At 55.6% G+C, this 23,893-nt stretch overlaps 3 protein-coding genes across 11 annotated transcripts in view; all 3 read left to right on the forward strand.

The window, feature by feature from the left end:
• The window catches only part of PRMT1 (protein arginine methyltransferase 1), a 9,997-nt gene extending 8,474 nt beyond the window's left edge, over window positions 1-1,523 (forward strand). For 4 of the 7 annotated variants that reach the window (XM_029924897.1, XM_029924895.1, XM_029924900.1 and 1 more), the window contains 3 exons: window positions 68-125; window positions 422-543; window positions 1,217-1,523. In XM_029924897.1, coding sequence (XP_029780757.1) covers window positions 68-125; window positions 422-543; window positions 1,217-1,300 — 264 coding nt within the window. In that variant the 3' untranslated portion in view covers window positions 1,301-1,523. The remainder of the gene's footprint in view (window positions 1-67; window positions 126-421; window positions 544-1,216) is intronic. The other 3 variants (XM_029924899.1, XM_029924896.1, XM_029924901.1) reach the window with 1 other exon arrangement.
• A 216-nt stretch (window positions 1,524-1,739) lies between these two features.
• Window positions 1,740-3,595, forward strand: ADM5 (adrenomedullin 5 (putative)). The gene is made up of 2 exons (XM_029924903.1): window positions 1,740-2,911; window positions 3,120-3,595. The coding sequence occupies exons 1-2, from the start codon at window positions 2,808-2,810 to the stop codon at window positions 3,373-3,375; spliced, it is 360 nt and encodes a 119-aa protein (XP_029780763.1). The 5' UTR covers window positions 1,740-2,807; the 3' UTR covers window positions 3,376-3,595.
• Window positions 3,596-4,134: 539 nt separating this feature from the next.
• Window positions 4,135-22,298, forward strand: CPT1C (carnitine palmitoyltransferase 1C). 3 transcript variants are annotated; one of them, XM_029924892.1, is made up of 20 exons: window positions 4,135-4,373; window positions 4,900-4,982; window positions 5,093-5,247; window positions 9,542-9,681; window positions 11,979-12,150; window positions 12,389-12,490; window positions 12,577-12,714; window positions 14,569-14,646; window positions 14,876-14,983; window positions 15,088-15,172; window positions 15,485-15,680; window positions 15,855-16,037; window positions 16,763-16,868; window positions 18,656-18,772; window positions 19,141-19,305; window positions 19,557-19,691; window positions 20,311-20,463; window positions 21,173-21,286; window positions 21,427-21,519; window positions 21,980-22,298. In XM_029924892.1, exons 3-20 carry the CDS (start codon window positions 5,107-5,109, stop codon window positions 22,163-22,165), a joined length of 2,412 nt encoding a protein of 803 aa, XP_029780752.1. In that variant the 5' UTR covers window positions 4,135-4,373; window positions 4,900-4,982; window positions 5,093-5,106; the 3' UTR covers window positions 22,166-22,298. The 3 variants fall into 3 exon arrangements, with proteins under 3 accessions (XP_029780752.1, XP_029780754.1, XP_029780753.1); XM_029924894.1 differs by lacking the exon at window positions 19,557-19,691; XM_029924893.1 differs by lacking the exon at window positions 4,900-4,982.
• The last annotated feature ends 1,595 nt before the right edge of the window (window positions 22,299-23,893 follow it).

The following is a 23,893-nucleotide window of genomic DNA, read 5'->3' on the forward strand; positions in this document are numbered from 1 at the left end:
GGAGGACCTGACCTTCACCTCCCCCTTCTGCCTGCAAGTGAAGCGGAACGACTACGTGCACGCGCTGGTGGCCTACTTCAACATCGAGTTCACGCGCTGCCACAAGCGGACAGGCTTCTCCACCAGTGAGCGGGGGGGTGGGCCCGGCGGGGTGTGGGCCACGGGCGGGAGCCACCGGAGGTGGGCGGTGGGCACGGCAGCTCTGCCAGCTCACCTGTGTGTGTCCTGCCTCAGGTCCCCCCCCCCCCCAAACTAGACAAGGCCCTTCTCCAGGGCTTGAGGGGAGTGAAGGGATGCAGGCATGGTGGACCCCGGTCACTGGTCAGTAAAGGTCATCGCGGGCCCAGACCGAGGGAAAGGCCTGGTCAAGGCTGGGGATGGGGGGCTCTTGGCCTCCCGTCTGACCCCACTGCGCCCCCAGGCCCCGAGTCCCCGTACACGCACTGGAAGCAGACTGTGTTCTACATGGAGGACTACCTGACCGTGAAGACTGGCGAGGAGATCTTTGGCACCATCGGCATGCGGCCCAACGCCAAGAATAATGTGAGGCGCTGCGGGGGGCCTGGGGAGGGCTCGGGAGGGGCACCTCTGCCTGTTCTAGGGCCCCCAAGGTCGCGCCCGCTCTTCCAGGGAAGCTAGAGGTGTTCCACCAGAGGCAGCTTTGCTGTCCACCCCCCCTCCCCGAGGGCATTCTCCCTGGAGACATTTGGGGATCTCCCAACCGGAGAAGGGACGCCCCCGGCATCTCTGCGAAGCGGCCTCCGCTCTCGCCCCAAGTGTGTGTTGTACCGAGCTTGAGCGACCCCCAGACTAAAGAGACGGGGAGATGCCCAGAGACGAGGGAGGCGCCTGGGTGCCTGGGCTGAAGTCCACTGAGGACTGAGGGCAGGAGCCTTTCCGGGGAGCCCTGGGGGGAAAGTGGGGGGAGGACGGGCTTCCCGGAAGCCGGGGAGGAGAGGAAGTGCAAAGGCGGGGAGACTGGAGTTTGGCTGGAGGAGGGTTTGCTTCTTGGAAAAGAATGACAGCAGTAGTTGGGACAGGGGGAAATGTTGCAATGCGGGAGTCAGAACAGCTGGGTTGGGGTGGGTTCCAGGTGGGTTTGGGGGCGGGGCCAGTCCCGGGTGGGGGCGTCCTCCTGCACTTCTCCGCCCCCCGCTGACCATTCAGGTCTGCCTGTCGCGTGGCCACGCCCCTCACGTCTGTCCTCTCCCCACAGCGTGACCTGGACTTCACCATCGACCTGGACTTCAAGGGCCAGCTGTGCGAGCTGTCCTGCTCCACTGACTACCGGATGCGCTGAGGTGGCGCCCGGCTTCTCCCACCCCCGCCGGGCCGGCCCTGCACGGGCCCAGGGGCTGCGGCATTCTTAGGCAGTTTTGGGGCTCCCCCTTCCTCTCCTTCCCTCCCTCGAAGGGGGTTTTAGGGGCCTGGGCTGGGAGGGGGGGCACATCGTGACTGTGTTTTTCATAACTTATGTTTTTATATGGTTGCATTTACGCCAATAAATCCTCAGCTGGGCCGGCTCACCTTTGTGGGGGGCGCGGTGGGGTCGGGGCACTGGCTGCGGGTGCTGAGAGGACAGCCCTGGCGGCCTGCGGGTCCCGGGACGCTAGCCACCTCTTGGGGTCCCTGCTCTCCACAACCTTCTGCCAGGGTCGACCCTCCCCTCCCCCCATGCCATCCCTCTCTCCTGGCCTGTGTCCTCCCCCAACCCCCTCATTCATGCCCCCTGAGGCCCCATTGCCACTTGCCCTCCCCCTCCATTGCCCAGCTGGGCTGGGGGAGGGGTGGGGTGTGGGTTCCCAGCACAGCTGGGCCCTTAAGTTTCCCAGAAAGCCACCTCCCCCCCATAGCAGACACATTGTTCCTCTGGCTGTTTTTTCCTGTCCAGGACCCTCCAAGGCCAGGCCAGGGCTGGCTGGCTGGCAGGGACTGCTGTCCTGCCTACTGCAGCTGGGGAAACTGAGTCATGGGGCAGGTTGTTAGGGGATAGAACTCCTTGGCGGGGAGGGTGTCTGCTTCCATCCTCAGCCTAGCTTGGAACTTGGAAGTGGGGGACAAGGGCAGGGTCCCACCTTAGAGCCGCAGGGTCTCCCTGCCTCCCCTTTTTACAGAGATGGTCTCAGAGGCTACACTAGCCTCAGCTCCCCAGGAAGCGTCTGCCCTGCGGCTGCTGCAGGCATGGAATCCACACTGGACCCTTTCCTAGGGCCTTGTGCAGAGTCCCTGGTCCCCAGGATGCTGCCCCAGGACGTGGGGTGCCTAAGCCACCGGGACTCCTTTTCACGCCCAGCTGACACATGCCTCAGTACAGCTGAAGCCTGGGCCCCGTGGCTCTTCACACCTGTCTACACTTAACTCCCCCTGCAGGATGATGTCTACAGGCTAGGCTAGGGCCCAGACTCCCTTTGTCTACGCTCCGGGAGGCCCTGCCTACAAAGGAGCCTGGCCCATGAGACCACAGTGTCCCTGATGTGGTTGAGGTCTGCAGAAGCCCAGCGCCTCCCTGCCCCCAGCCCTTTCCTGGAAGTCCCAAGCTGTGTCACCACCTGCAGGTGTCCGCTGCCCCGCCCCTCTTCCCTCCTCTTTAAAGGGGTCGCCCTCAGGAGGCCTCCCGGGGTCAGAGCGTCGCTGCAAGACTAGCACACCCGTGGGAGCTCCGAGGCCAAGGAGCAGGGGTCCAGGTTCTAAGTTTTCCCTTCTGGCGTGGTGTGGCCTCAGTTTTCCCCGCCGGGGGCGTGGGGGCTGGCGCTGAAGCGGGAGCCGGGGAGGGGGCGGGGCCGCACCCCAGAGAGGCCGTTTCACCCATGGGATTCAAAGACCACACCCGGCCCCACCCCACGATGACTTCCCACGTCCTCCTGTTGCTTCTCGCCTCCTCCATCCTGGGGGATCCGGACTCTGCGGGCAGGTGAGAAAGGCGGGTGGCAGCGGGGCCCGGGAGGGAAGGAGGCCGCGAGGAGCGTGCGCCCTCTTTAGGCCACGGTTTTCCGCGTCGGTGGAGCGGTGACCTGGTGATCCTGCAGAGTGGCGGAGCTCTGGGTGCCCTAACGCCACCGAGACCCCTTTCTCCAGAGGATTCTGTTTGAACCCGGTCTTCTCCCATGCTCCTTCCCCAGAAGGCCCCTGCACCAGGTCGCCCAGAATCGCAGGCGCCTCTGTTCCCTGGGCACATGCCAGACGCACCGCCTGCCAGAGATTATTTACTGGCTCCGCTCTGCCTCCACCAAAGAGCTCTCAGGGAAGGCCGGCCGTGAGCCCCAGGACCCCCACAGCTACGGACGCCGCCGCAGGCGCGAGGCCAGAGCCCTGCTCCGTCTCCATGACCCTGACCCGAAGAAAAGAGGCCAGCGCAGTGCCCAACTTACTGGGTGATGTCAGGCACGTCCCTGTTCCTCCTCCCCTGGCCTCAGTTTCCCCATCTGTGTATTGGGGTCACGACCCAAGCTTCTTTCCCCCTCACTCCATCTGCTGGGCTCACTCAAAAACTGTCTTCCCTGCGCTGTGACTGGGCTGGACCCAGGTGCACACCGGACCTAGCACGTACAAAGAATACTATCGTCCAAGAGCCTAATAAAACGAGTTTCACGTTTCAGCCTCTGCTTGTCTGTGCCCATTCTGGCCTCCCAGGCTGAGCCTAGTCTCTAACATATTCTCCCCCCTCATCCATGCACCTCTTCCCACACGGAAGTCCCTCTGACGGTCTAACTCGAATCCAATCTGCTGTAGCTTCTTCGCACCACTCAATCTGCGCAGCTGTGTTTTCCGTGGGCGGTTTTGGTGGGCGGACCCGACACCACAAAGCAGCCCTCCCTCCTCGGGACGGTAGGACTTTGATTCGCTCCGCCTCGACACCCACGCGCATGACTTTACACGTACCCAACGGTGGGCTGTGAGTACCAAGCTGAGCCTCGTTTTTCAAAGAGAGAGAGTGAGACAAAGCGGAGTGGGAAGCTCAAGAACCTGGGGTTCAGACGAGAGGAGCCGCTTAGAAGCCGGGAAGCCAATGGTGCATAACTCAGGCCGGGGAGGGAAAAGACCCAAGCTGGGGAGGGAGCGGAGGGAGAGGATTGGTCGCTGGGATTCGAGGGGGCGGGGATAGAACGCAGAGGGTGGGGAAGGGGGAGGGGACAAAACCAGGGACTTGCCTACCCGGCGAAGGCACACTCGAGGCAGAAATCGGGGTTCCTGGATGTTGGATCACCGGGAGCGGCCGGGAGCTCCGGAGGCCCGACGACCAAGTTGTGGACTCGTCGCACTGGGATCGGACATATGCAAGTGGGAGACTTGGGCCTGGTGCTCTGAATCGGGGGTGGGGGGTGTACTCGGGCTTGGGTTCCAGGACCGGCTCGGCGGACCTCGGACCCAGCGTGGTAAGTATCGGACCGGAGGGGCCCGAACTCCTGCGGGCCAGGAGGCCCGTGTCTTGGGTTGGGCGTGCGGGCTTCTCCATCGCTTGTCCTCGAAGCTCCCATCAGCTCAGTCTCAGCATCCCTGGCTGTGAGGCATGCGCAGTAGGGTGCTCCCTCCCCCACCCCTTCCAGTCCCCGGAGGCGGAGGGGACGCTGGGCCATCCTGGAGCGGACGAATTTATAGACATTCCCCCTGCTCCTCCCCCGCCACTCCCCACCCGTCCCATCCCCCTCCTCCTCTCCTTGGCATGGGAAGCGGAAACGCGGAGGACCGTGCCAATGTCCGGCAGGTGTTCATTTCAATGGGTCTCGGACTAATGTTTTTCTCCAGACCCCGCCACCCAACCCAGGACAGGTTTCGCGCCCCCTACCCCGAATCTTGGAAGTCTTTCATGGGGAGGGGCGCACGGCCTTGCACCTCGTTCTCAGCAGAGCCCCAAAAAGGATTCACGCGAGTTATCCCTCCTGCCTCTCTATGCCTTCGCAGAGGTCCCCGGTTGGCGTCCCCCCGCCCCCCAAATCGGAGTCTCTGACCAAGTGGTTCAAGACCCCTCAGGTGGTTAGGGAAGGGTGAGCCGTCATCCTATTTTTTTGGGTCTGAAGGAGGAGGGGGTTGGGAGCCCGGACTCCTGGGTCTGAGGGTGGGGGCCTGGAGAATGACCCTCTTTCCCAACTCCCAGGGCTCTAGCGTGACATGGCCGAAGCGCACCAGGCCGTGGGCTTCCGACCCTCGCTGACCTCGGACGGGGCCGAAGTGGAGCTCAGTGCCCCGGTGTTGCAGGAGATCTACCTCTCTGGATTGCGTTCTTGGAAGAGGCACCTCGCCCGCTTCTGGGTGAGGAAGGCCACGGCTTGGTTTCCTTCCAAGAATCCAGTTACTGTTTCTGGGATGCCCCAGGCCCACTTGCCGCATCCACTTCTGGGATCCTGTCAGCACCCCCACCCCTTTCTGGGAATTTGGATGTCGACTTTCAGGACCCCTTAGAGCCATTTCTGGTTTTTTTGAGGCTCACTTCAGAATCCTCTACCTCACCTACTCGGCACTCTGTTCACCTCCTACAATCACTTCCTGGACCGCTTCCCTCTGTCCTCACACCCGCAAACCCAGCTTCCACCCAATTTCTAGAATGCAGACCCCCACCCCCACCCCAGAAGCTCCCCTCCCCTTTCCCTTCCATCTTCAGGCACTAAACTTGGTGCGCATCATTTCAGAGCACTGTGACTCAGTGAAGATCTTGATTAGCCCACACCCCAATCCTGAAGGCCCCTTCCCCCTCCTCGCTGGGGGGCCCCCAGGTCTGAGGCTGCCTCCTCCACCCTGCCCCTGAACCAATACTCCCTCTCCAGTATGCCGTGAGTCTTCCCTACGCTTCCCAGACGTGTGCCTCCAAGTGCCCGTATGCCGCACTCCCCCACCGCTGGCGTCTATCTAACCAGATGCCTGCCTGCCCCAGGGTCACTAGTCCTAGGAGTCTGACACTGGGTGCATACAGAGTCTTCCTGGTGGTGACATCCTGTCTGTGAACCTAAGTCTCCGGCACCCTCGGGGTTGGCCAAGACTGACTTTGAATCCTGTCTCTGGTGCTTACTAGCTGTGTGGCCTTGGACAAGTACGCCTCTCTGAGCCTCAGTTTCCCCACGTGTAAAACGGGGGTGATGGCCACAGCTCCCTCACCGGAGAGTCATGGGATTAAGTGAATTGGCACTTAGCGCACTGCCTGCCCCTGGCAAGTGCCCAGTGTTCGCTTTTTATAAGATTGTTCTTTATTCATCAACCGGGTGCCTGGCTGCCTCAGTCGGGGGAGCAAGTGACTCTTGATCTCAGGGTTGTGAGTTCGAGTCCCACCACTACACCCAACGTGGGTAGTCCCCCCAGCAGAGGGCTTCTTCAGCTCTGCCCCTGGAACATTCTGGGCCTCTGGCTAATTCATCAATTAAAACATTACCATGTGGCCATTAACCTGGCGTTAAATATACAAACACACACATACACATACAATTTTATTTTTTTAATGTTTGTTTGTTTTTGAGAGAGAGAGCATGAGCGGGCGAGGGGCAGAGAGAGCAGGAGATATAGAATCTGAAGCAGGCTTCCGGCTCTGAGCTGTCAGCATGGAGCCCGATGCAAGGCTCGAACCCACAAACTGAGATCATGACCTGAGCCGAAGTCGGACGCTCAACCAACTGAGCCACCCAGGTGCCCCATACACATATATTTTTACAATTATGATATCATTTAATTCAGAAAAAAATGCACAGATTTTTAAAAGGTACAGTCCTTGAATTTTGACAATACCTGTGCACCCAACTTCCTATCAAGACAAAATTGCCACCATTCTAGAATGTTCCTTTGAGTCCTTTTCCAGTTAGTGCCCCTACTCAAGGCAACCACTGTTCTGGTTTCTGTGCTTATAGGTGGATTGTGACTAGTGTTGCATTGTTGACTATTTTGGCCATCACCACCCCTACTTTTGAGTCAAAGCCTAAAGCCCTTCTCAGAATCAGATGTCCCCTGTGCCTGGTGGCCCCCACCAGACCCCGTCATTAGTATTAATTGATAAACGTAATAGTGATCATTCTTTCCTTTCTGTCACATAGCTGCCTCTCTCCCTGTGGGGCGCCTGATGTTCTGTCCTTCCTCTTCCATTCTGGGACCCTAGGGGCCAGCCTGAAGCCGTAGCTTCTGGAACTTGGTTTCAGGGTGAGGGCTGTGGCTTAGCAATCGCAGAGCTGGAATCCCATAGACTTACTGCCAAGCCGAAATTTCTTCACTTACAAAATGGTGTCCCTGCCAGTCCCTGCCTCAAGGGATTGTGGTAAGCAGGAGTTGTCTTAGCAGAAAGTCTGAGACAGAGAAGTGACCACTCCAACATCGCCATTCTTATGATCTTGATGGTTCCACATAGGTCATAAGTGCTGTGTGTCCTCTGGCATGTTATTTACTTCTCTGAGCCTCTGCTTCCTCATTTCTCTAATCACATTAGGTCATATTTAGTGTGTCTTGGGCTCTACACTCACCAAACCCTTTAAATCTGTTACTTGTGTGTGACTCTTGATTTCAGGGTCGTGAGTTGGAGCCCCACATTGGGGGTAGAGATTACTTAAAATCTTTTTAAGTTTACTTATTTTTGAGAGAGACAGAGACAGCGCAAACAGGGGAGGGACAGACAGGGAGAGAGAGAATCCAAAACAGGCTCTTTGCTGCCAGCATGGAGCCAGATGTGGGGCTCCAACTCACGACCTGAACCAAAACCAAGAGTCAGATACTCAACAGACAGAGTCACCCAGGTGCTCCCCAAATTAAATCTCAAAATAAAAATAAAGGTAAGCAAATGTATGGCTCATCTGATCTTCATTATAGCCTTCTGAGATAGACCTATGCTTAGTCCCACTTTACAGATGGGGAAACAGAGGCCCAGAGAGGGGCCTTCACTTTCCCAAGGTCAAAGAGCTGCCAGGATGCAGCTCTAGAGGCAGAGCTAGAATTAGCAGTCTGGCTGGGGGAATCCATACTCAATGCCTGCGATCCTGGGCTGCTTTTCTAGAATGTGCTCCTAGGACCTGTTGTGAATTATGTGCAGTGGGTCATTGGGGCCAAACATGTGACACAGCGCCCGCCTGGGCTGTTCATCAGCAGGAGGTCAGAGCATTTCCTGAGATGGTTTCCGAATGAATAAGGAGGGCAGCGGCCCCCAGAGGGTGGAACCTTGCACTACTTCCTGTTGCGCTAGGGTCACGAGGCACCTGGACGATTTGAGGGGTTGATAGTGGACCCCCTGTGGCTGGCAACACTTTCTTCAAACTTATTGTCTTCTCACTTTCTTCGCCCTGGTAATGGAGATAACAGTGTTCGCTACTATTTTACTGAGATACAGGGCAGTGCAGTGATTTATTGATGCATCTGGTCCTTGGGAAGGGCTGTGAAGACATTTCCTGTTCTTATGAAGTCCTGTTGGACCGCAATCCAGAGCCCCGGATAAAGGAACAGACGGCTTTTCTTAAAGATAAATAATAAGCAATCAAAGAACCATGTTTGCCAGTCACCTCGTCTTGCCCTACGGAGGAAAGATCGTAAATAAATCCCCAGCAGGAAGTAGAGTAGCAATAGAAAGAAAGGAGCCTTGTAATAATGTTTATTGAGCACCTACTGTGTTCCTGGCTCTGAGCTATGCAATTCACCACCCTGCCCGCAGCCCTCTTTGCTTCATTTTACTCCACCGGCCCCATTGCCACCTGTCACACTACCCTAAATCCTTATCTATTGTCTCTGTCCCCCAGGGGAGCGGGAAGCTTGCTGTCTTCTCACGGCCCTAGGACCACAATAACCGTTTGTGGAAGGACATTTTCTCATCCTGTCCCCGTGGCAGTCCTATGAGCCAAGTACTGGGATCGTTCTCATCCCGCAGATGAGGAAACAGACACAGAGAGGGGAAGCCACTTGCTCAGGGCCACTCAGCTTAAGTGACAGGGCAGAGGTTCAAGCCCAGGGCCCCAGAGCCCAAGTTCTAAAGGGTGATCTCTGAGGCGTTCCTGTTTGATAAATGTGGGGAAGAGAGAACGTGTTTTCTGGAGCCCCGATGGCAATGGCAGTGAACTCTCACGTGCTCTGTGTGACTCTGAACCTGAGTGGTTTGTTTTGTAAAACAAGATCACCCACGGTGGACCTACCGCACTGAGCTGTTGGGGGGATTTTGGGTCCCTCCTTGGAAAAGGCGCCGGGCACAGAGCGAGCACTGGTTAAGGGTTAGTGATCCCTTGGGAACTTAGTGGGTAGCCTGGCACTTTTGCATTCCTCTTCCATTCCTTAGCCAGAGTTCTAGAAGGCCTGCTGAGCTCTAGCCCCTGCCGCCTATGGGGGACCACTTTGCCTGGGAGTGACCTCCTCCAGGGAACCCTCCCTGACTCCTCCAAGCCAAGCCTCCTGCCACCGCAGGGCTCCCGTGCCTGCCTCAGTTTATCTCCAATGGCACTCGCTCCATCCCTGACTACCTCCCTCAGGGCAGGACCCAGATCTGTCTGGTCCCCGCTGGGTGTTGAGCACCCAGCTCCGGGTGCAGCACACACCCCATCTAAGAATGGTGCTTAGAGGAGGATTAATTGACTGAATGGGTGCCCTTTTCTCCCCACAGAATGACTTTCTCACTGGTGTGTTCCCCGCCAGCCCCCTCAGCTGGCTCTTCCTCTTCAGTGCAATTCAGCTCGCCTGGTTCCTCCAGCTGGATCCTTCCCTAGGACTGATGGAGAAGATCAAAGAGCTGCTGCCAGACTGGTGAGCTCCCCCTGCTTGAGCCCAGTAACCTCCTTAATTCCTCCCCTTCCACCCAGTAAGCTTCTCTATCAGTGTGGTGTGCCTGCTAAAGAAAAGTAACCTCTGAGACTTCCTTCAGGTCAGATTAATAAAGGTACAGCATGAGTAAAAAAGGAGGTGATTTCCCCCTTCTCTCTGCATATTTTCCATCCTGTCTGTTTCTTGCTAAGGGGGATGCTGACAAACTAGGAAATATCCAGACATGCTTATATCAGCACTGACAAAAGTAGGAGCCCTGCTGGGCTCAGTTGTGTAGCCTTAGGCAAGAGACTTAACCATTCTTGGTGTCAGAGTCTTCGTCTATAAAATATAGATAATAGGTGCGCCTGGGTGGCTCAGTTAAACACCTGACTCTAGCTCAGGTCATGATCTCGTGGTTCATGAGTTCAAGCCCAGCCTTCAGCTCTGTGCTGATAGCTTGGAGCCTACTTTAGAATCTGTGTCTCCCTCTTTCTTTGCCCCTCCCCCAGTCTTACTCTTTCTGTCTTTCAAAAATAAATAAACATTAAAAAAATTAGATATAGGTAATAAGGGCCCTGCATGGCTCAGTCAGTTAAATGTTTGACTTCAGCCCAGGTCATGATCTCAAGGTTCATGGGTTTGAGCCCCGCGTCGGGTTCTATGCTGACAGCTCAGAGCCTGGAGCCTGCTTTGGATTCTGTGTCTCCCTCTCTCTGCCTTTCCTCCACTAGTGCTCTGTCTCTCTCTCTCTTATTTTTTATTATTTGTTAAATAAAAATAAATAAAATATAGGTAATAATAATTGCTTCCCGGGGTGGTTGGAAGGCAAAAATGGAAACAAAAGCACGCACGTGGAGGGGTGCCTGACTGGCTCAGTCAGTGGAGCACAAGATTCTTGAGCTGGGGGTTGTGAGTTTGAGCCCCATGCCGGGTATAGAGATTACCTGAAAATAAAAATTTTTTTGAAAAAGCATGCACATGGTGTATTCCACATAGTGCCAGCAGGTTACTAAATGCAAGTGGTTGTATTATGATCATTGTCATTTGGGGGAACAGTTTGGGAGCCGGGTGTGGGGGAAGTGACAGGTTCTAATTCTTGGCTTCATCCTCCTGGGAAAGAAGGTTCCGATTTTGCACAGATAGTCCCAAAAGGCGACCCAGGATCAGAAGTAGTGATTTCCAGGAGGGCTAGATTTACCCAGTCTGCAGAGGGGAGGCGCCACGCCCCCAGTCCTCCACGTGGGATTTGCCTGTACGTCTATCTGATTGCACTTTGCAAACGTGGATTTACTGTAGTTATCAGCGTTTTCTTTTTTTAATTTAAAATTTTTTTTAAGTTTTATTTATTTTGAGAGAGAGTGGGTGAGCGAGTGTGAGCAGGGGAGGGGCAAGGAGAGGGAGAGAGAATCCCAAGCAGGTTCCACACCATTAGCGCAGAGCCCCATGTGGGGCTCGAACCCACCAACCGGGAGATCCTGACCTGAGCTGAAATCAGGAGTTGGACACTTAACTAATGGAGCCACTCAGGGACACCTGGATAGTGGTTTCTAAACTTGAGTTTGGCCTGGAATCGTATGGGAGGCTTGTTAAAAGACTGATTGCTGGGTCCCACACTAATAGATTATGTCTTCGGAGGTCTGGGTGGGGTCCAGGGATTTGGGTTTCCAATCAGCTTCCAGACAGTGCTGACCCTACTGTTCCAAGGGCCACAGTGTGAGACCAGAGCCTTGATTTCTGACTTCTGGGAGAGAAAAGGATCCCTTCAAAAATCAATCAAACAAACAAAACCAGCTTGCACTTATTAAGTACCTACCAATTTCCATGGGAAGTGCTTCTAGAAGCTGGAGGTCCCCACAACCCCCCCCTGGGCGGGGGGAGAGCGAGGAGAGGTAGTACAGAGAAGAGAGGATCCATGCCTACTTTGCAAATAAACTGGATCTTTAAAAACAGTTTACTTACTATTTCGAGAGAGAGCACGAGCAGGGGAGGAGCAGAGAGAGAGGGAGAGATTCCCAAGCAGGCTCCACATTATCAGCGCAGAGCCCTATGGGTGCTCGAACCCAGGAACCTTGAGATCAAGACCGGAGTCGACATGGATCGTCAGGCACTTAACTGACTGAGCCACCTAGGAGCCCCTAGGAAACTGGATTTCTATGACTGACTCCGGTTCTAGACGCCAGGCCCCCAGTCGGGAGATCAGGGTCAGCAAATATCAGGAAGAGCAGGGGCTGGGTGGGGCGGAGGGAAGGGGCGGTCCGAAGCCAGGAGACCCAGGCCGGTCTCTCTCACGCTGCCAGGGGTGGACAGCACCACAGGCTTCGGGGCGTCCTGGCGGCGGCGCTGTTTGCTTCGTGTCTGTGGGGAGCCCTGATCTTTACACTTCACGTGGCCCTGAGGCTGCTTCTGTCCTACCATGGCTGGCTCCTTGAACCCCACGGAGCCATGTCCTCACCCACCAAGACCTGGCTGGTATGTGAAGGGCGGAGCCCTGCTCAGACCCTCCGGGGACCCCCTCCTCTATCTCCTTCTTTCTGGGGCCCTGTCCATCTCTCTCTGGTCTCTATTCCTCCCCCCAGTTTTCTGTCCCTCCATTCTCTGGGAGTCTCTACCCCATTCTCTCTGTAGGTTGCCGTATACACCCCCCCGACCCTGGTCCCCGACCCCAGCGAGGGGTGCGAGGACCCACTAATTCCCCACTTACCTCCAGGCCCTGGTCCGCATCTTCTCCGGCCGCAATCCGATGCTCTTCAGTTACCAGCGCTCCCTGCCACGCCAGCCCGTGCCCTCCGTGCAGGACACTGTGCGCAAGGTGGGCCCGCCTGGTATCTCCACGTGGGGCGGGAGGCGGCTGGGGCGGCCGGGGTTGCCACCTACCTTCTGCTCCTTGCCCCTCAGTACCTGGAATCTGTCCGGCCCATCCTCTCCAATGAGGACTTCGACTGGACGTCTGTCCTAGCACAGGAATTCTTGAGGCTGCAGGGGTCGCTGCTGCAGTGGTACCTGCGGCTCAAGTCCTGGTGGGCGTCCAATTACGTGAGTGCCCCACTCGGAAGGCAGAGGTTCTGAGCCGGCCTTCCTAACCTGAAGCCCTACGCCCCGCCCCCACGACACGCCCCCCCGCAGGCCCGCCCCGTGTTGTGTCCTGAGCCCCGCCCCCACGCTCCCGAGGTTTAAACCGAGCCCAAGATGCTCCAACATTCTGAGCTGCTCCTACTCTCCAGTATTCTGAAGCCCATCCGTCAAATGCTAACATTTTGAGCCTCTCCCGCGACCTCCATGCTCCGAGCTGAGCCTGACAGCCATAATCTAAACCCCGCCTCCGGAGCCTGCCCACAGCCGCAGCTCCGCCCCCACCCGCCAGGATTGGAACCAGAATTGGACTCACGTGGTGGGGGGGACTCGGGGGAAGGGAGGGCGGTCTCCCTAGGTCCCTAGGTCGGGGAGAAAGGGAGCAGCTTTAGGGCAAAGGCACTGAGCTCCGTTGGGGCAGGTGTGACAGGCCTGAGGGTGCCGAGGATGTGCCCTGGGGCCCTAGGAGACCTGAGTGGAGGCTCAGGAATGCGGCCTGGGTGACAGCATTGGACTTGGAAGGGTGGAGGATCTGAGACCGAGCCTCAAAGGGGGCAGCAAGATCGAGCTCTATGGAGGGGACTGAGTCGTGTCTGGAGAGGGAGGGAAACCAGGCCTTAGTTTTTACATTTTTTTCCTTCAACCTCTTGGACCGGATTCTTTTTCAATGCGCATGCGCATGTGCGTTTGCGCGTGTTCATGTGTGTGGACGCGCGCGTGCGCATATACTATGCATATATTTCATTGGCTCTTAAGGCACCACCAATTATAACATATCCTATTATCTTATGTCTAACAAAAAAAGAAATGCGAAGGCCAACTAAAGTCTCATAACGTGCTTTCCTTTCACTTAGACTTTTTATCTATATTTTAAATTTATGCCATGTGAATTTTATTTCTCCATTACATGTCATTTTCAATTACGTAATATATAATATGATTATATATTTTGTGGTTTGTAGAAAATATAGATTTAATATGGTATACAAAATATATGTAACATAAATAGGTATAATTCTTATTGTAGTAAAATGGGCATAACAAAATCGATCATTTTGGCCATTTTTTAAATACGTTTTTAAACTTTATTTTAATTATTTGGAGAGAGAGAGAGAGCACGGGAGTTGTAGAGAGAGGAGAAAGAGAGGATCCCAAGCAGGGAATCCTGATGTGGGGCTCGAACTCATGAACCATGAGATCATGACCTGAGCCAAAATCAAGAGTCAGATGCTCATGGGACTGAGCTGCCCCTACTTTTTTTTAAAGGAGGTCCCATGCTCAATCAAACCTGAACTCAGGACCCTGAGATCAAGAACTGAAATCAGGAGTCTGTTGCTTTACTGACTGAACCACCTAGGCCTCCCTTGCCTTTTTTGGTTTTGTTTTTTTTTTAATGTTTATTTACTTTCGGAAGAGAGACAGAGAGCAAGAGGGGGAGAGGCAGACAGAGCCAGAGACACAGAATCTGAAGCAGGTTCCAGGCTCGGAGCCTCAGCACAGCCCCAGGCAGGGCTGGAACTCAGGAACTTTAAGAGATCATGACCTGAGCCAAAGTCAGACGCTTAACCCACTGAGCCGCCCAGGCGACCCGCCTTGTTCTTTTTTTAACAGCTCGGCAGTATGCCAGGACACACGTGTAGCAGAGTTTAGCTAACAGATCCCCAGCTGATGGATTTATAGGTTACTGCTAGTTACTGATCCTGACGGCCTCCTTCACTGAGTTCTACTCTCCCCGTTTGACACCGCCAAGCCTGGGGGGGTCCTGCCACTCCCACTGCCCCACCCCCCACCCGGGTGTCTTTCGGGCCCCCCTCCTAGGTCAGTGACTGGTGGGAAGAATTTGTGTACCTGCGCTCCCGGCATTCGCTGATGGTGAACAGCAACTATTACATGATGGTGAGAAGGGGACGCTGGGGCTGGGAGCCGGGTGGGGGCACTGCTCTTGGATCTGGGGTTGCGACGTCTGAGTAGGAAGTGGAGTTTTGGGTCAGTGACCCGAATCAGAGTCTGCCGTTCACCATCCCGCCCTCTGTTTGGAGTCAGGATCTGTGTTTGGGGGTCTGCGTCCCCACGAGGGGCAAACCTGACCCCAGGTGCTTTGCCGTCCCCTCGGCTGGTCCCCCAGGACTTCCTGTTCGTCACTCCCACGCCGGTGCAGGCTGCTCGCGCAGGGAACGCGGTCCATGCGCTCCTCCTCTACCGCCACCGCCTGAACCGCCAGGAGATCCCGCCTGTAAGAGGGTCGCCCCTGGGGGCTGGACACGGAGACTGTGGTTCTGTGGCCGTGGGGCCACGTGGGGCCCGGGACGCAGTTTAGGAGCCCGTGGTCTCTTGCAGACTTTGCTGATGGGAATGCGGCCGCTGTGCTCTGCCCAGTATGAGAAGATCTTCAACACCACGCGGATTCCCGGCATCCAGAAAGGTGAGGGTCCTCTTGCGCCTGCGCGGGCACAGGTGTTCAGAGTGTAGTGGCCGAGAGCACCTTCTCCTAGGTTCGAATCCCAGCTCCATCGGTCCCTAGCTGTGTGACCTTGGGTAAGCTGTTACCCTCTCTGAGCCTTAGTAGCCTCATCTCCAAAGCCAGATTATAAGGGTCTGCAGGGTAGTGAGGATGCCGTGAGTATTCAGGACGGTGCAAGCCACCCAGGAAATGCCTAATGCATGACCCTTGTTCTTGGTCTTGCCATGTATGTGACCTTCCTGCCCTCTGCACGGCCGGCCACGCCACCCCTAGACCACATCCGCCACCTCCGCGACAGCCGACACGTGGCCGTCTTCCACCGAGGCCGATTCTTCCGCGTGGGGACCCACTCCCAAAGCGGCCTGCTCTCCCCGCGAGCCCTGGAGCAGCAGTTCCAGCGAATCCTGGACGACCCTTCCCCCGCCTGCCCCCAGGAGGAGCATCTGGCGGCCCTGACCGCCGCTCCCAGGTGAGGGCGAGGATCAGAGGACCTGGGGACCCAGCCGGCCTCCCAACGTTGTGGAAGGACAAGGTTGGGGGCCGGGTGGAGGTTGGGCAGGGTACAAGGTCAGTCCGGGGTTCGGGTACAGCCACCCTTCCCCCACCCTGTCACCGCCACCCCCTCCCCCACACTCCGCGGCAGGGACGTGTGGGCGCAGGTGCGGAGTTCCCTGAAGAGCCGGGCTGAGGACGCCCTGGAGGCGGTGGAAGGAGCTGCTTTCTTCGTATCACTGGACTCGGAGCCTGCAGGGCTCACCCGGGAGGACCCCAAAGCGTCCCTGGACGCCTATGCCCACGCCCTACTGGCTGGCAGCGGCCACGACCGGTGAGTCAGGCCCTTCACTGGAACCTCACCCCAGCCTGTGACCCCAGAACCCGGTCTCCAGACCTAGGACTCTGGACGCTAGACGAGCAGCCCCTGAGCCCCAGACTTGGGGCACACCCAGGTCCAAGGGCGCCTTTGATCTGAAGACATCAGACCCAATGCCTTGAGACCTGGGGACCTCTAATACAGAGGACCTCTGAATCCCGGGGTCTGGCATCCATGGGACACAGATCTGAGGACCACTGAACCTCAGACCTGGACCTTCAGACCTAGAGACCCCCAAAGCCAGAACCCCAAGGCCAAGGGGCTCAGGCTTAGAACCACAGAATCCTCAGATCTCAGTTGCAGGCACCCTAAGCCCAGGACCCCAGACCTGGGACTCCATACCTGGAGACCCTCAGACAACTTCCTAGATGTGCACCGGGCATCCCTGTGATTTCTGAAATTCCTGGAAGAGCCCCCCCCCCAACCCCTCAGCTCCTCGTGAGCCTTGAACCTTTCTTGGCATGTTCCTTCAACATCTCCCAGTTTTTCAAGCCTTAGACGTGCCCCAGAAAGCGTGTAAGACCTCCTAGTGGAGACATCTGCCCTCTTAGGGATCCCCACACCAGCCCTGATTCCAGAAAAATCTCCCCGCCCTAACACTCCTGCATCTCCCACAAATCGCCCCCGAGTTCCTTTTGGACCCAGGCTCTCCGATGATCGCTTTGCATTCTCGCCTTCAGCTGGTTTGACAAATCTTTCACTTTAATCGTCTTCTCCGACGGGAAGCTGGGTCTCAGCGTGGAGAACTCGTGGGCCGACTGCCCCATCTCAGGGCACATGTGGGAGGTAAGGCAGCCAGTGCCCTCCGCCCTGGGGGCCAGCGGCCCCGTTCCCAATGGCCTCCCTCTCCAGGGCCTTACACTCAGGGGGAGGACAGAGGCTCAGACAAGCTGAAACTTCGTGGGGGTGACCCAGCAAAGAGAAGGGGGTCTGGGATTATGACCTTCTTTTGATGAGTCGGCAGCCGGAGCTCAGAGAAGAGAAGTGACCTGCCCGGCGTCACAGAGCCGGGAATTGCAGAGCAAGAATATGAATCGGGGGTGCTCTGAGACCACAAAGTGAGGCCCTGCAACCACATCGCACTGAATCTGCGTGATCTTCTAGCTCTGGCTTGCTGTGTGACCTCGGGAAAGTTACTCCCCTCCTCTGAGCCTCATTTCCTCCCTTCATCAGATGAAAGGGTTGGATTTTCTTTTATCTGTAAGCTCCCATCCAATCCTGAGAACTTAACATCTTTATCTTTTTTTTTTTTATTATTTAAATTTTTTAAAGCTTATTTATTTTGAGAAAGGGGGGGGCAGAGAGCGAGGGAGAAAGAGAGAATCCCAAGCAGGCTCCACACTCAATGCAGAGCCCGACTCGGGACTTGAACTCACGAAATGTGGTATCATGATCTGGGCCGAAACCGAGTTGGGTGCTTAACCAACTGAGCCACCCAAGTGCCCCTCTATTTTCTCCTTTTTGTTTGGTCCGTAAATCCCCTATCAGTTCCCACTCTTCCGTAGCATTGCATGAGGTGTGGGGTGAGGCCCAGGGAGGGATCCCGCATGTATGAGGGGAAAGGAAGCCCCTTTCAGATCTCAGGAGCAGCCCCGGGTCCGTGCCTGTTTCACGTTTGTAAAATGCGACTTTTCCCCCTTTGATATAGTGGCCAATGAAACTCAGTTCAGTTTAACCTCAGACCCTTCATAGCAATCTATGGTCTCTGCACATCAGCTTTGAATGAAGAGATGTCACACAGAGTATGATAAAGATAAATGGAAACTCCAAGGCATCAAGTGAGGCGTTCTCCTGATATGTTTCTAATGTGGAAACAGGGATCTTAATCCCTTCTCCCTGAGTTATCGTGAGAACTAGGTGAAAGGCTGGTGGGTAGGAGGTGCTCGACCGGGGCTGACTTAGAATATTTAACAACCCAGGCGCCTGGGTAGCTCAGTCAGTTAAGCGTCTGGTTTCGGCTCAGGTCATGATCTCACAGTTCGTGGGTTCGAGCCCCGCATCAGGCTCTGTGCTGACAGCTCGCTCAGAGCCTGGAACCTGCTTCAGATTCTGTATCTTCTTCTCTCTCTGACCCTCCCCCGCTTGCACTGTCTCTCTCTATCTCTCACAAAAAAGAAAAAAAAATTAGAATATTTAACAACCACAAAAGAAAAAGAACAGAATAGAATAATAAAATAATAAAATAAAACAATCATCAGGGTGAGGGCACCACTCAATCAGAATGGACACTGACCGACCCCTTTGGCCGCCCATGCTGTGCTGGGCTTTATCTCTCTGGTCTCAGGATCCTGGTGGGAGTGAGGGCAAGGAGTATCTTGGGAAGTTGGGGCCACCATTGGTGGCTTTTTGTCTATTAGTCAGAAGTACAAGGTCAGTAGGCATCCGCTAAGTATTTGTATCAGGCCACTGTCAATGAACTTGAACCTGAGAACCCACCTGTGAACATCAGATGTTTCTGTTTCTCAAGGACCCCCCACCTCCACCCCCAGAAGGAAGTTATGTAAAGAAGTCCCTGGTTAGATGGCCTCAGACAGAGGGAGGAAGGGACTCTGACAGCCTCTGTTTGTACACAGTTCACTCTGGCCACGGAATGTTTTCAGCTGGGCTACTCAGCCGATGGCCACTGCAAAGGACATCCTGACCCCTCACTGCCCCAGCCCCAGCGGTTGCACTGGGACCTTCCAGAAAAGGTGAGACCCGGCTTCCGTGCCTCTCCTCCAAGTCTGCAAACCTCTGGCTCTGACCCTAAACTCATCCCCACCCTCAAACTGCATCCCCCCCAGCCCATCTCCAATCCCAGCCCAATCCAGTCCTACCCCACCAGAAACCCCAACCCCCTCTCCCACTCCAGTTCAGACTTCACCCCAACCACAGTCCTACCTGGTCCCCGTCATTAATCCAGCCCTTCAGCTCCACGTTCGCCTCTGCCTCTGTCCCCATTTCCACGTTCCACTCCTACCCTGACTCGATTTCCACCTTCACCTCCCTCCCCACGCCCAGCTCTAACCCTATCCCATCTGTAACCCCAGCCATTCCTGCCTCCCTCCTCCTCTGGCAGATCCATCTGTCCATCTCTCTAGCCCTGAGGGGAGCCAAGACGTTGTCTGGAAACGTTGACTGCCACGTCTTCCCCTTCTCCCACTTTGGCAAGAGCTTCATCAAACGCTGCCACCTCTCTTCAGACAGCTTCATCCAGATGGCCTTACAGCTGGCCCACTTCCGGGTCAGTTGGGTTCCTCGACCTCAGCCCCTTCTCAGGACCTCTGTTCCCCTGGGCCCACAAGACCTGCCTTGTCAGCTCCTTCGATGCTTTTTGGTCATTGCCACCGTGGGGCCGCCATCTTGGTTTCTCTCTCCCAGCCACACATTCCCCCCGGGCAGGAGGAGGGGGGAGGTTCACACACAGGCGGGTCAAGTCTGTGAAGATTTCCAGAGCCTGGCTGACAGGCTTCTCCCTTCCTTGCCCGCCCCCAGGACAGGGGTCAGTTCTGCCTGACTTATGAGTCGACCATGACTCGCTTGTTCCTGGAAGGCCGGACGGAGACGGTGCGATCTTGCACCAGAGAGGCCTGCAACTTTGTGAGAGCCATGGAGGACAGAGAGAAGACAGTGGGTGTGGGCCTCGTGTTGAGGCTTTGGTCATTTCCACATACTCATTCGTACATTTGCAAATATTTATGGAGCACCTTCTGAGGACCGGGACCCATGATGGGCATTATGGACAAAGGAGGACCCAGACCTGGTCTCCTACCTCAAGGAGCTCACGGGTGGGGAGAGACAGAGATATTTCAGTGCCGTGTGATACTTGCTTTAGTGGGCACAGGGCACGGGGGGGAGCACCAAACAGGGATCCCTGATTCCACAATGTAGCTCTGTTTGATTATTTAACCTCTATGTCACCTTGGGATTTCCATCTTCCATACATAACCTGTCTGCTCAGAACGCCCTCAGGCACCTCTGTTCCCTTTTCCGAGACCTATTATGGTTCAATGGAAGGAGCGGGGGCTCTAGATAAGACAGATCTGGGACCCCGCATGCCTCTGCTCTGCCTTGTGACCCCGGGCAGGTGACTCCCCCTCTCAGCCTGTTTCCCCTCCGTGAAGTAGAATTGGTACCTCTGCCTCGTAGGGATTTTTACAAGCTGGGTTGAGGCCAGGGTGTGACAGCCCCAGCAGTAAGCCCACTTCCTGTCTTTCCATGACCTGTGACCTCCCCTGGGGGACCCCAGGAACCGCAGCGCCGAGCTCTGTTCCGTCTGGCCGTGGAAAAGCACCAGACTCTGCTGAAGGCCGCGATGAGTGGACAGGGAATCGACCGCCACCTCTTCGCTCTCTACATCGTCTCCCAGTTCTTGCACCTGCAGTCACCCTTTCTGGACCAGGTTGGGGTGCAGGGAAAGAGGGAAGTGGGGAGCCACGGGAGAAGAGAGGTACTTCAGGACGAGGAGGGTGAGGTCGGCAATAGAAGGTGTTAGAGGGCAGAGTTAGGAGTGGGTTGGGGGCGTACTGCAGCAAGAGAGGAAGGGAGAGGCCATGGAGGGAAGGAGGGGGCTAAAGAAGGGGAGTGGGCGTGGTCAGGAGAGGGAAGGGGCGTGGTCAGGAAAAAGGGAGGGAAAGGTGGTTCCAGCAGAACTGGACCAGTGAGGACAGTCAGAAATGACAACGGAGGGGGCGCCTGTATGGCTCAGTGGGTTAAGTGTCCGACTTCGGCTCAGGTCATGATCTCACGGTTCGTGGGTTAGAGCCCCGTATAAGGCTCTGTGCTAACAGCTCAGAGCCCGGAGCCTGTCTTTGGATTCTGTGTCTCTCTCTCTCTCTATGACTTGCTCATGCTGTGTCTCTCTCTCAAAACTAAATTTTAAAAAACATTAAAAAAAAATCTTAAAAAAGAAAGGACAACGGAGAGCCATGGCTGGTGCCAGGGAGAAGGGCAGAGCAACAATGGGGCGATTTGGGGGAAATAGGCAGTCAGGGGAGGAGGTCAGAACGGGCCAGGGCTTCGTGGAATGGAGTTGAGCCAACGGGGCGCGGACCGGCTTGTCTGTTGGTCTTATTGCGTCCATGACCGTCTTCTCTCTTTCTGCCGGTCAGGTTCACTCGGAGCAGTGGCAGCTGGCCTCCAGCCAGATCCCCGTTCAGCAAACCCACCTGTTTGACGTCCACAATTACCCCGACTACGTGTCCTCTGGCGGGGGATTCGGGCCTGTGAGTGCCACCGGGCCTGACCCCACCCCCCTGGACCCTGGGCCCCGAGGGGGGAGCAGGTTGGGGGCCTGAGATCCTGCCTAGCTGGGGAGGAGGGGACTGGACGCTCTTTCATCCCCCCTCGCTCTGCCCCTCTCCAGGCTGACGATCACGGTTACGGTGTTTCATACATCTTCATGGGGGATGACACCATCACCTTCCACATCTCCAGCAAAAAATCTAGCACAAAAACGGTGAGACGGGGGCGCCCGGGTGGCTCAGTTGGTTAAGCATCCGACTTGAGCTCAGGTTGTGATCTCACTGTTTGCTCTCCGTGGCTCTGTGCTGACAGGTCAGAGCCTGGAGCCTGCTTCCGACTCTGTGTCTCCCTCTCTTGCTCATGCTCTGTCTTCTCTCTTTCTCACAAAAATAAATAAACATTAAAAGAAAAATATTTTTTTAACGGTAAGACAGGCTTGAGCACACACCCGTGCACCCGCCTCCCTTAGAACCCAGGGGTCTGGACTCCTAGCTCCCTCTTCTCCTGCAACCCAGGAGTCCAGCCTCCCAGCTCGATGCTGCCCCCTGATCCAGGAATCCCGGTCCCCCCCCTCCTCCCTCAGACGAGACCTCAGGGATCCCAGCCCTCTTGTTCCCAGCACCCAGGAGCCCCTCTCCTGGCGTCTCCTGGACGTGACGTATTTCTCCTTCCAGGACTCCCACCGGCTGGGGCAGCGCATCAAGGACGCTCTGTTGGACATCGCCTGCCTATTCCAAGATGGGCAGCACCCTAAGCTCAGGTGCAGAGGGTTACAGGAGGAGGACTCGGGGCACAGGTGTGGCTCTCTCCCCTGCCACAGTGGAGGTTCCAGAGCACCCACGACACCCACCAACCCTTGACCCCTTCCAGCAGGGAGCTGGTCTCCCCTAGAGCCAGGGAGAGGGTTTCTATGATTGGGTTGGTGCAGGACCGAAGCAGCCTGCTTGGGTTTGGAAATCCCGCATCTGGTCCAATAAAGATGTGTAAGCTGGGTGTGTGGTGTTCGCTATGCTGGTGGGCTGGGCGGGAGGGGTGAGGGTCAGGGTGGAGGAGGGGAATGGTTCTCCTGCATCCCCAGGCCCAACCATGAACTCTCCATTACCGTCAATGCCAGCTACAACCCCCAACCCTGCCCAGTCCTGCTGAATTCCCAGACGCACCACACCCAACCATCCAAGGCCAATCCCAGTCCAGTAACCCCACAAATGCTCATTAGCCCAGTTCCTGCTGCCCCAACACCCCTGCCCACCCCAAACATAAAAGATCAACACCATTCCAGCCCCTCTGTTGACACCTCAGATGAACCTTCCCCAAACTCTTATTCCTCAACTCAACCTCAGCCATTTCAACCTCCATCTCAATGATGGATGCAACTCCCACAACTGGGAAATGCACTACCTAATGTTCCCTCTAACCACTGTCATGATTCTAAAACCACTGACCACAACACCACACCCCAGTGCACCCAACAACACAACACAACCTACACAAAAACATCCAGCTCCAAAGTCCGTCACCCGAACAAAACTCCCATCCAATCTCTACTGTAACCCAAACTTAAACTTGACCCATAGTTATGCCACACTCCTCAGTCACACCCGCACTTGACCCGCACTGCCACTCAACCCCCACCATCTCAACTGCAGTCATATCAACGCCCACCCCATCCACCCACACCAAAACCCCAATGATCCAACCCACCACTGCCATGATTCCGTGCTCCATGGCGCCGAGCCCCATTGTTTCCACCAAGTCAAGCATAACACAAGCCCAACAACAAATTAAAACCGTGAGTAACTTACCTGCCACCAACCCAACCTTCACACCCAACCCACTAACTCTAGTGCTTTAAAAAATGTTGACAAGTGGGGCACTTGGCCAGTTCAGTCAATAGAGCGTGTGACTCTTGTTCTTGGGATTGTGATTTCAAGTCTCATGTTGGAGGTCAAGTTTACTTAATTAAAATTTTTTTCCATGAAGACTTTGACACTCTTCTTCTTCAAGGGCGACCTTAATCCTTCTCGCCTTGAGTATGGACCTGACTTAGTGACTCTTTTTCCTGACTAAAAGAATATGGTAAAAGTGACTCTGATGTGAAAGGCATTCTGGCTTCCTTCTTGCTCTCTCTCTGAATCACTTGCTCTGTGGGAAGCCATCTGCCATGTCATGGGGACAGCCAAGCAGCCTATGGAGAGGCCCATGTTGTGAAGAATTGAGGCCTCCTCTAACCACCAGGAAGGAACATGTGAGGGAACGATCTTTAAAGCAGATTCTCGGGGCGCCTGGATGGCTCAGTCGATTAAGCGTCCGGCTTCAGCTCAGGTCATGATCTCATGGTTCATTGGTTCGAGCCCCGCATCAGGCTCTGTGCTGACAGCTCAGAGCCTGGAGCCTACTTCTGATTCTGTGTCTTCCTCTCTCTCTGACCCTCCCTTGCTTGTGCTGTCTCTCTCTGTCTCTCAAAAATAAATTAAAAAAAAAAAAGTTAAAAAAAATAAAGCAGATTCGCCCGCCCCATTCAACCCTTCGGATGACCACAGCCCAAATGACCTCTTAGCTATAACTTCATGAGAGACCCTGAGCCAGAC

The sequence above is a fragment of the Suricata suricatta genome, chromosome 16 (genome assembly GCF_006229205.1).
Source record: "Suricata suricatta isolate VVHF042 chromosome 16, meerkat_22Aug2017_6uvM2_HiC, whole genome shotgun sequence".
Classification (NCBI taxonomy): Eukaryota; Metazoa; Chordata; class Mammalia; order Carnivora; family Herpestidae; genus Suricata; species Suricata suricatta.

Bases quoted from the DNA above. Each gene is read 5' to 3' on its own strand.
- ADM5 (XM_029924903.1), top strand. From the start codon at position 2,808: ATGGGATTCAAAGACCACACCCGGCCCCACCCCACGATGACTTCCCAC. The intron at 2,912-3,119 runs GTGAGAAAGGCG...CTCCTTCCCCAG, and splicing joins GATCCGGACTCTGCGGGCAG to AAGGCCCCTGCACCAGGTCG.
- CPT1C (XM_029924892.1), top strand. From the start codon at position 5,107: ATGGCCGAAGCGCACCAGGCCGTGGGCTTCCGACCCTCGCTGACCTCG. The intron at 5,248-9,541 runs GTGAGGAAGGCC...TTCTCCCCACAG, and splicing joins GGCACCTCGCCCGCTTCTGG to AATGACTTTCTCACTGGTGT. The intron at 14,984-15,087 runs GTAAGAGGGTCG...GGTCTCTTGCAG, and splicing joins ACCGCCAGGAGATCCCGCCT to ACTTTGCTGATGGGAATGCG.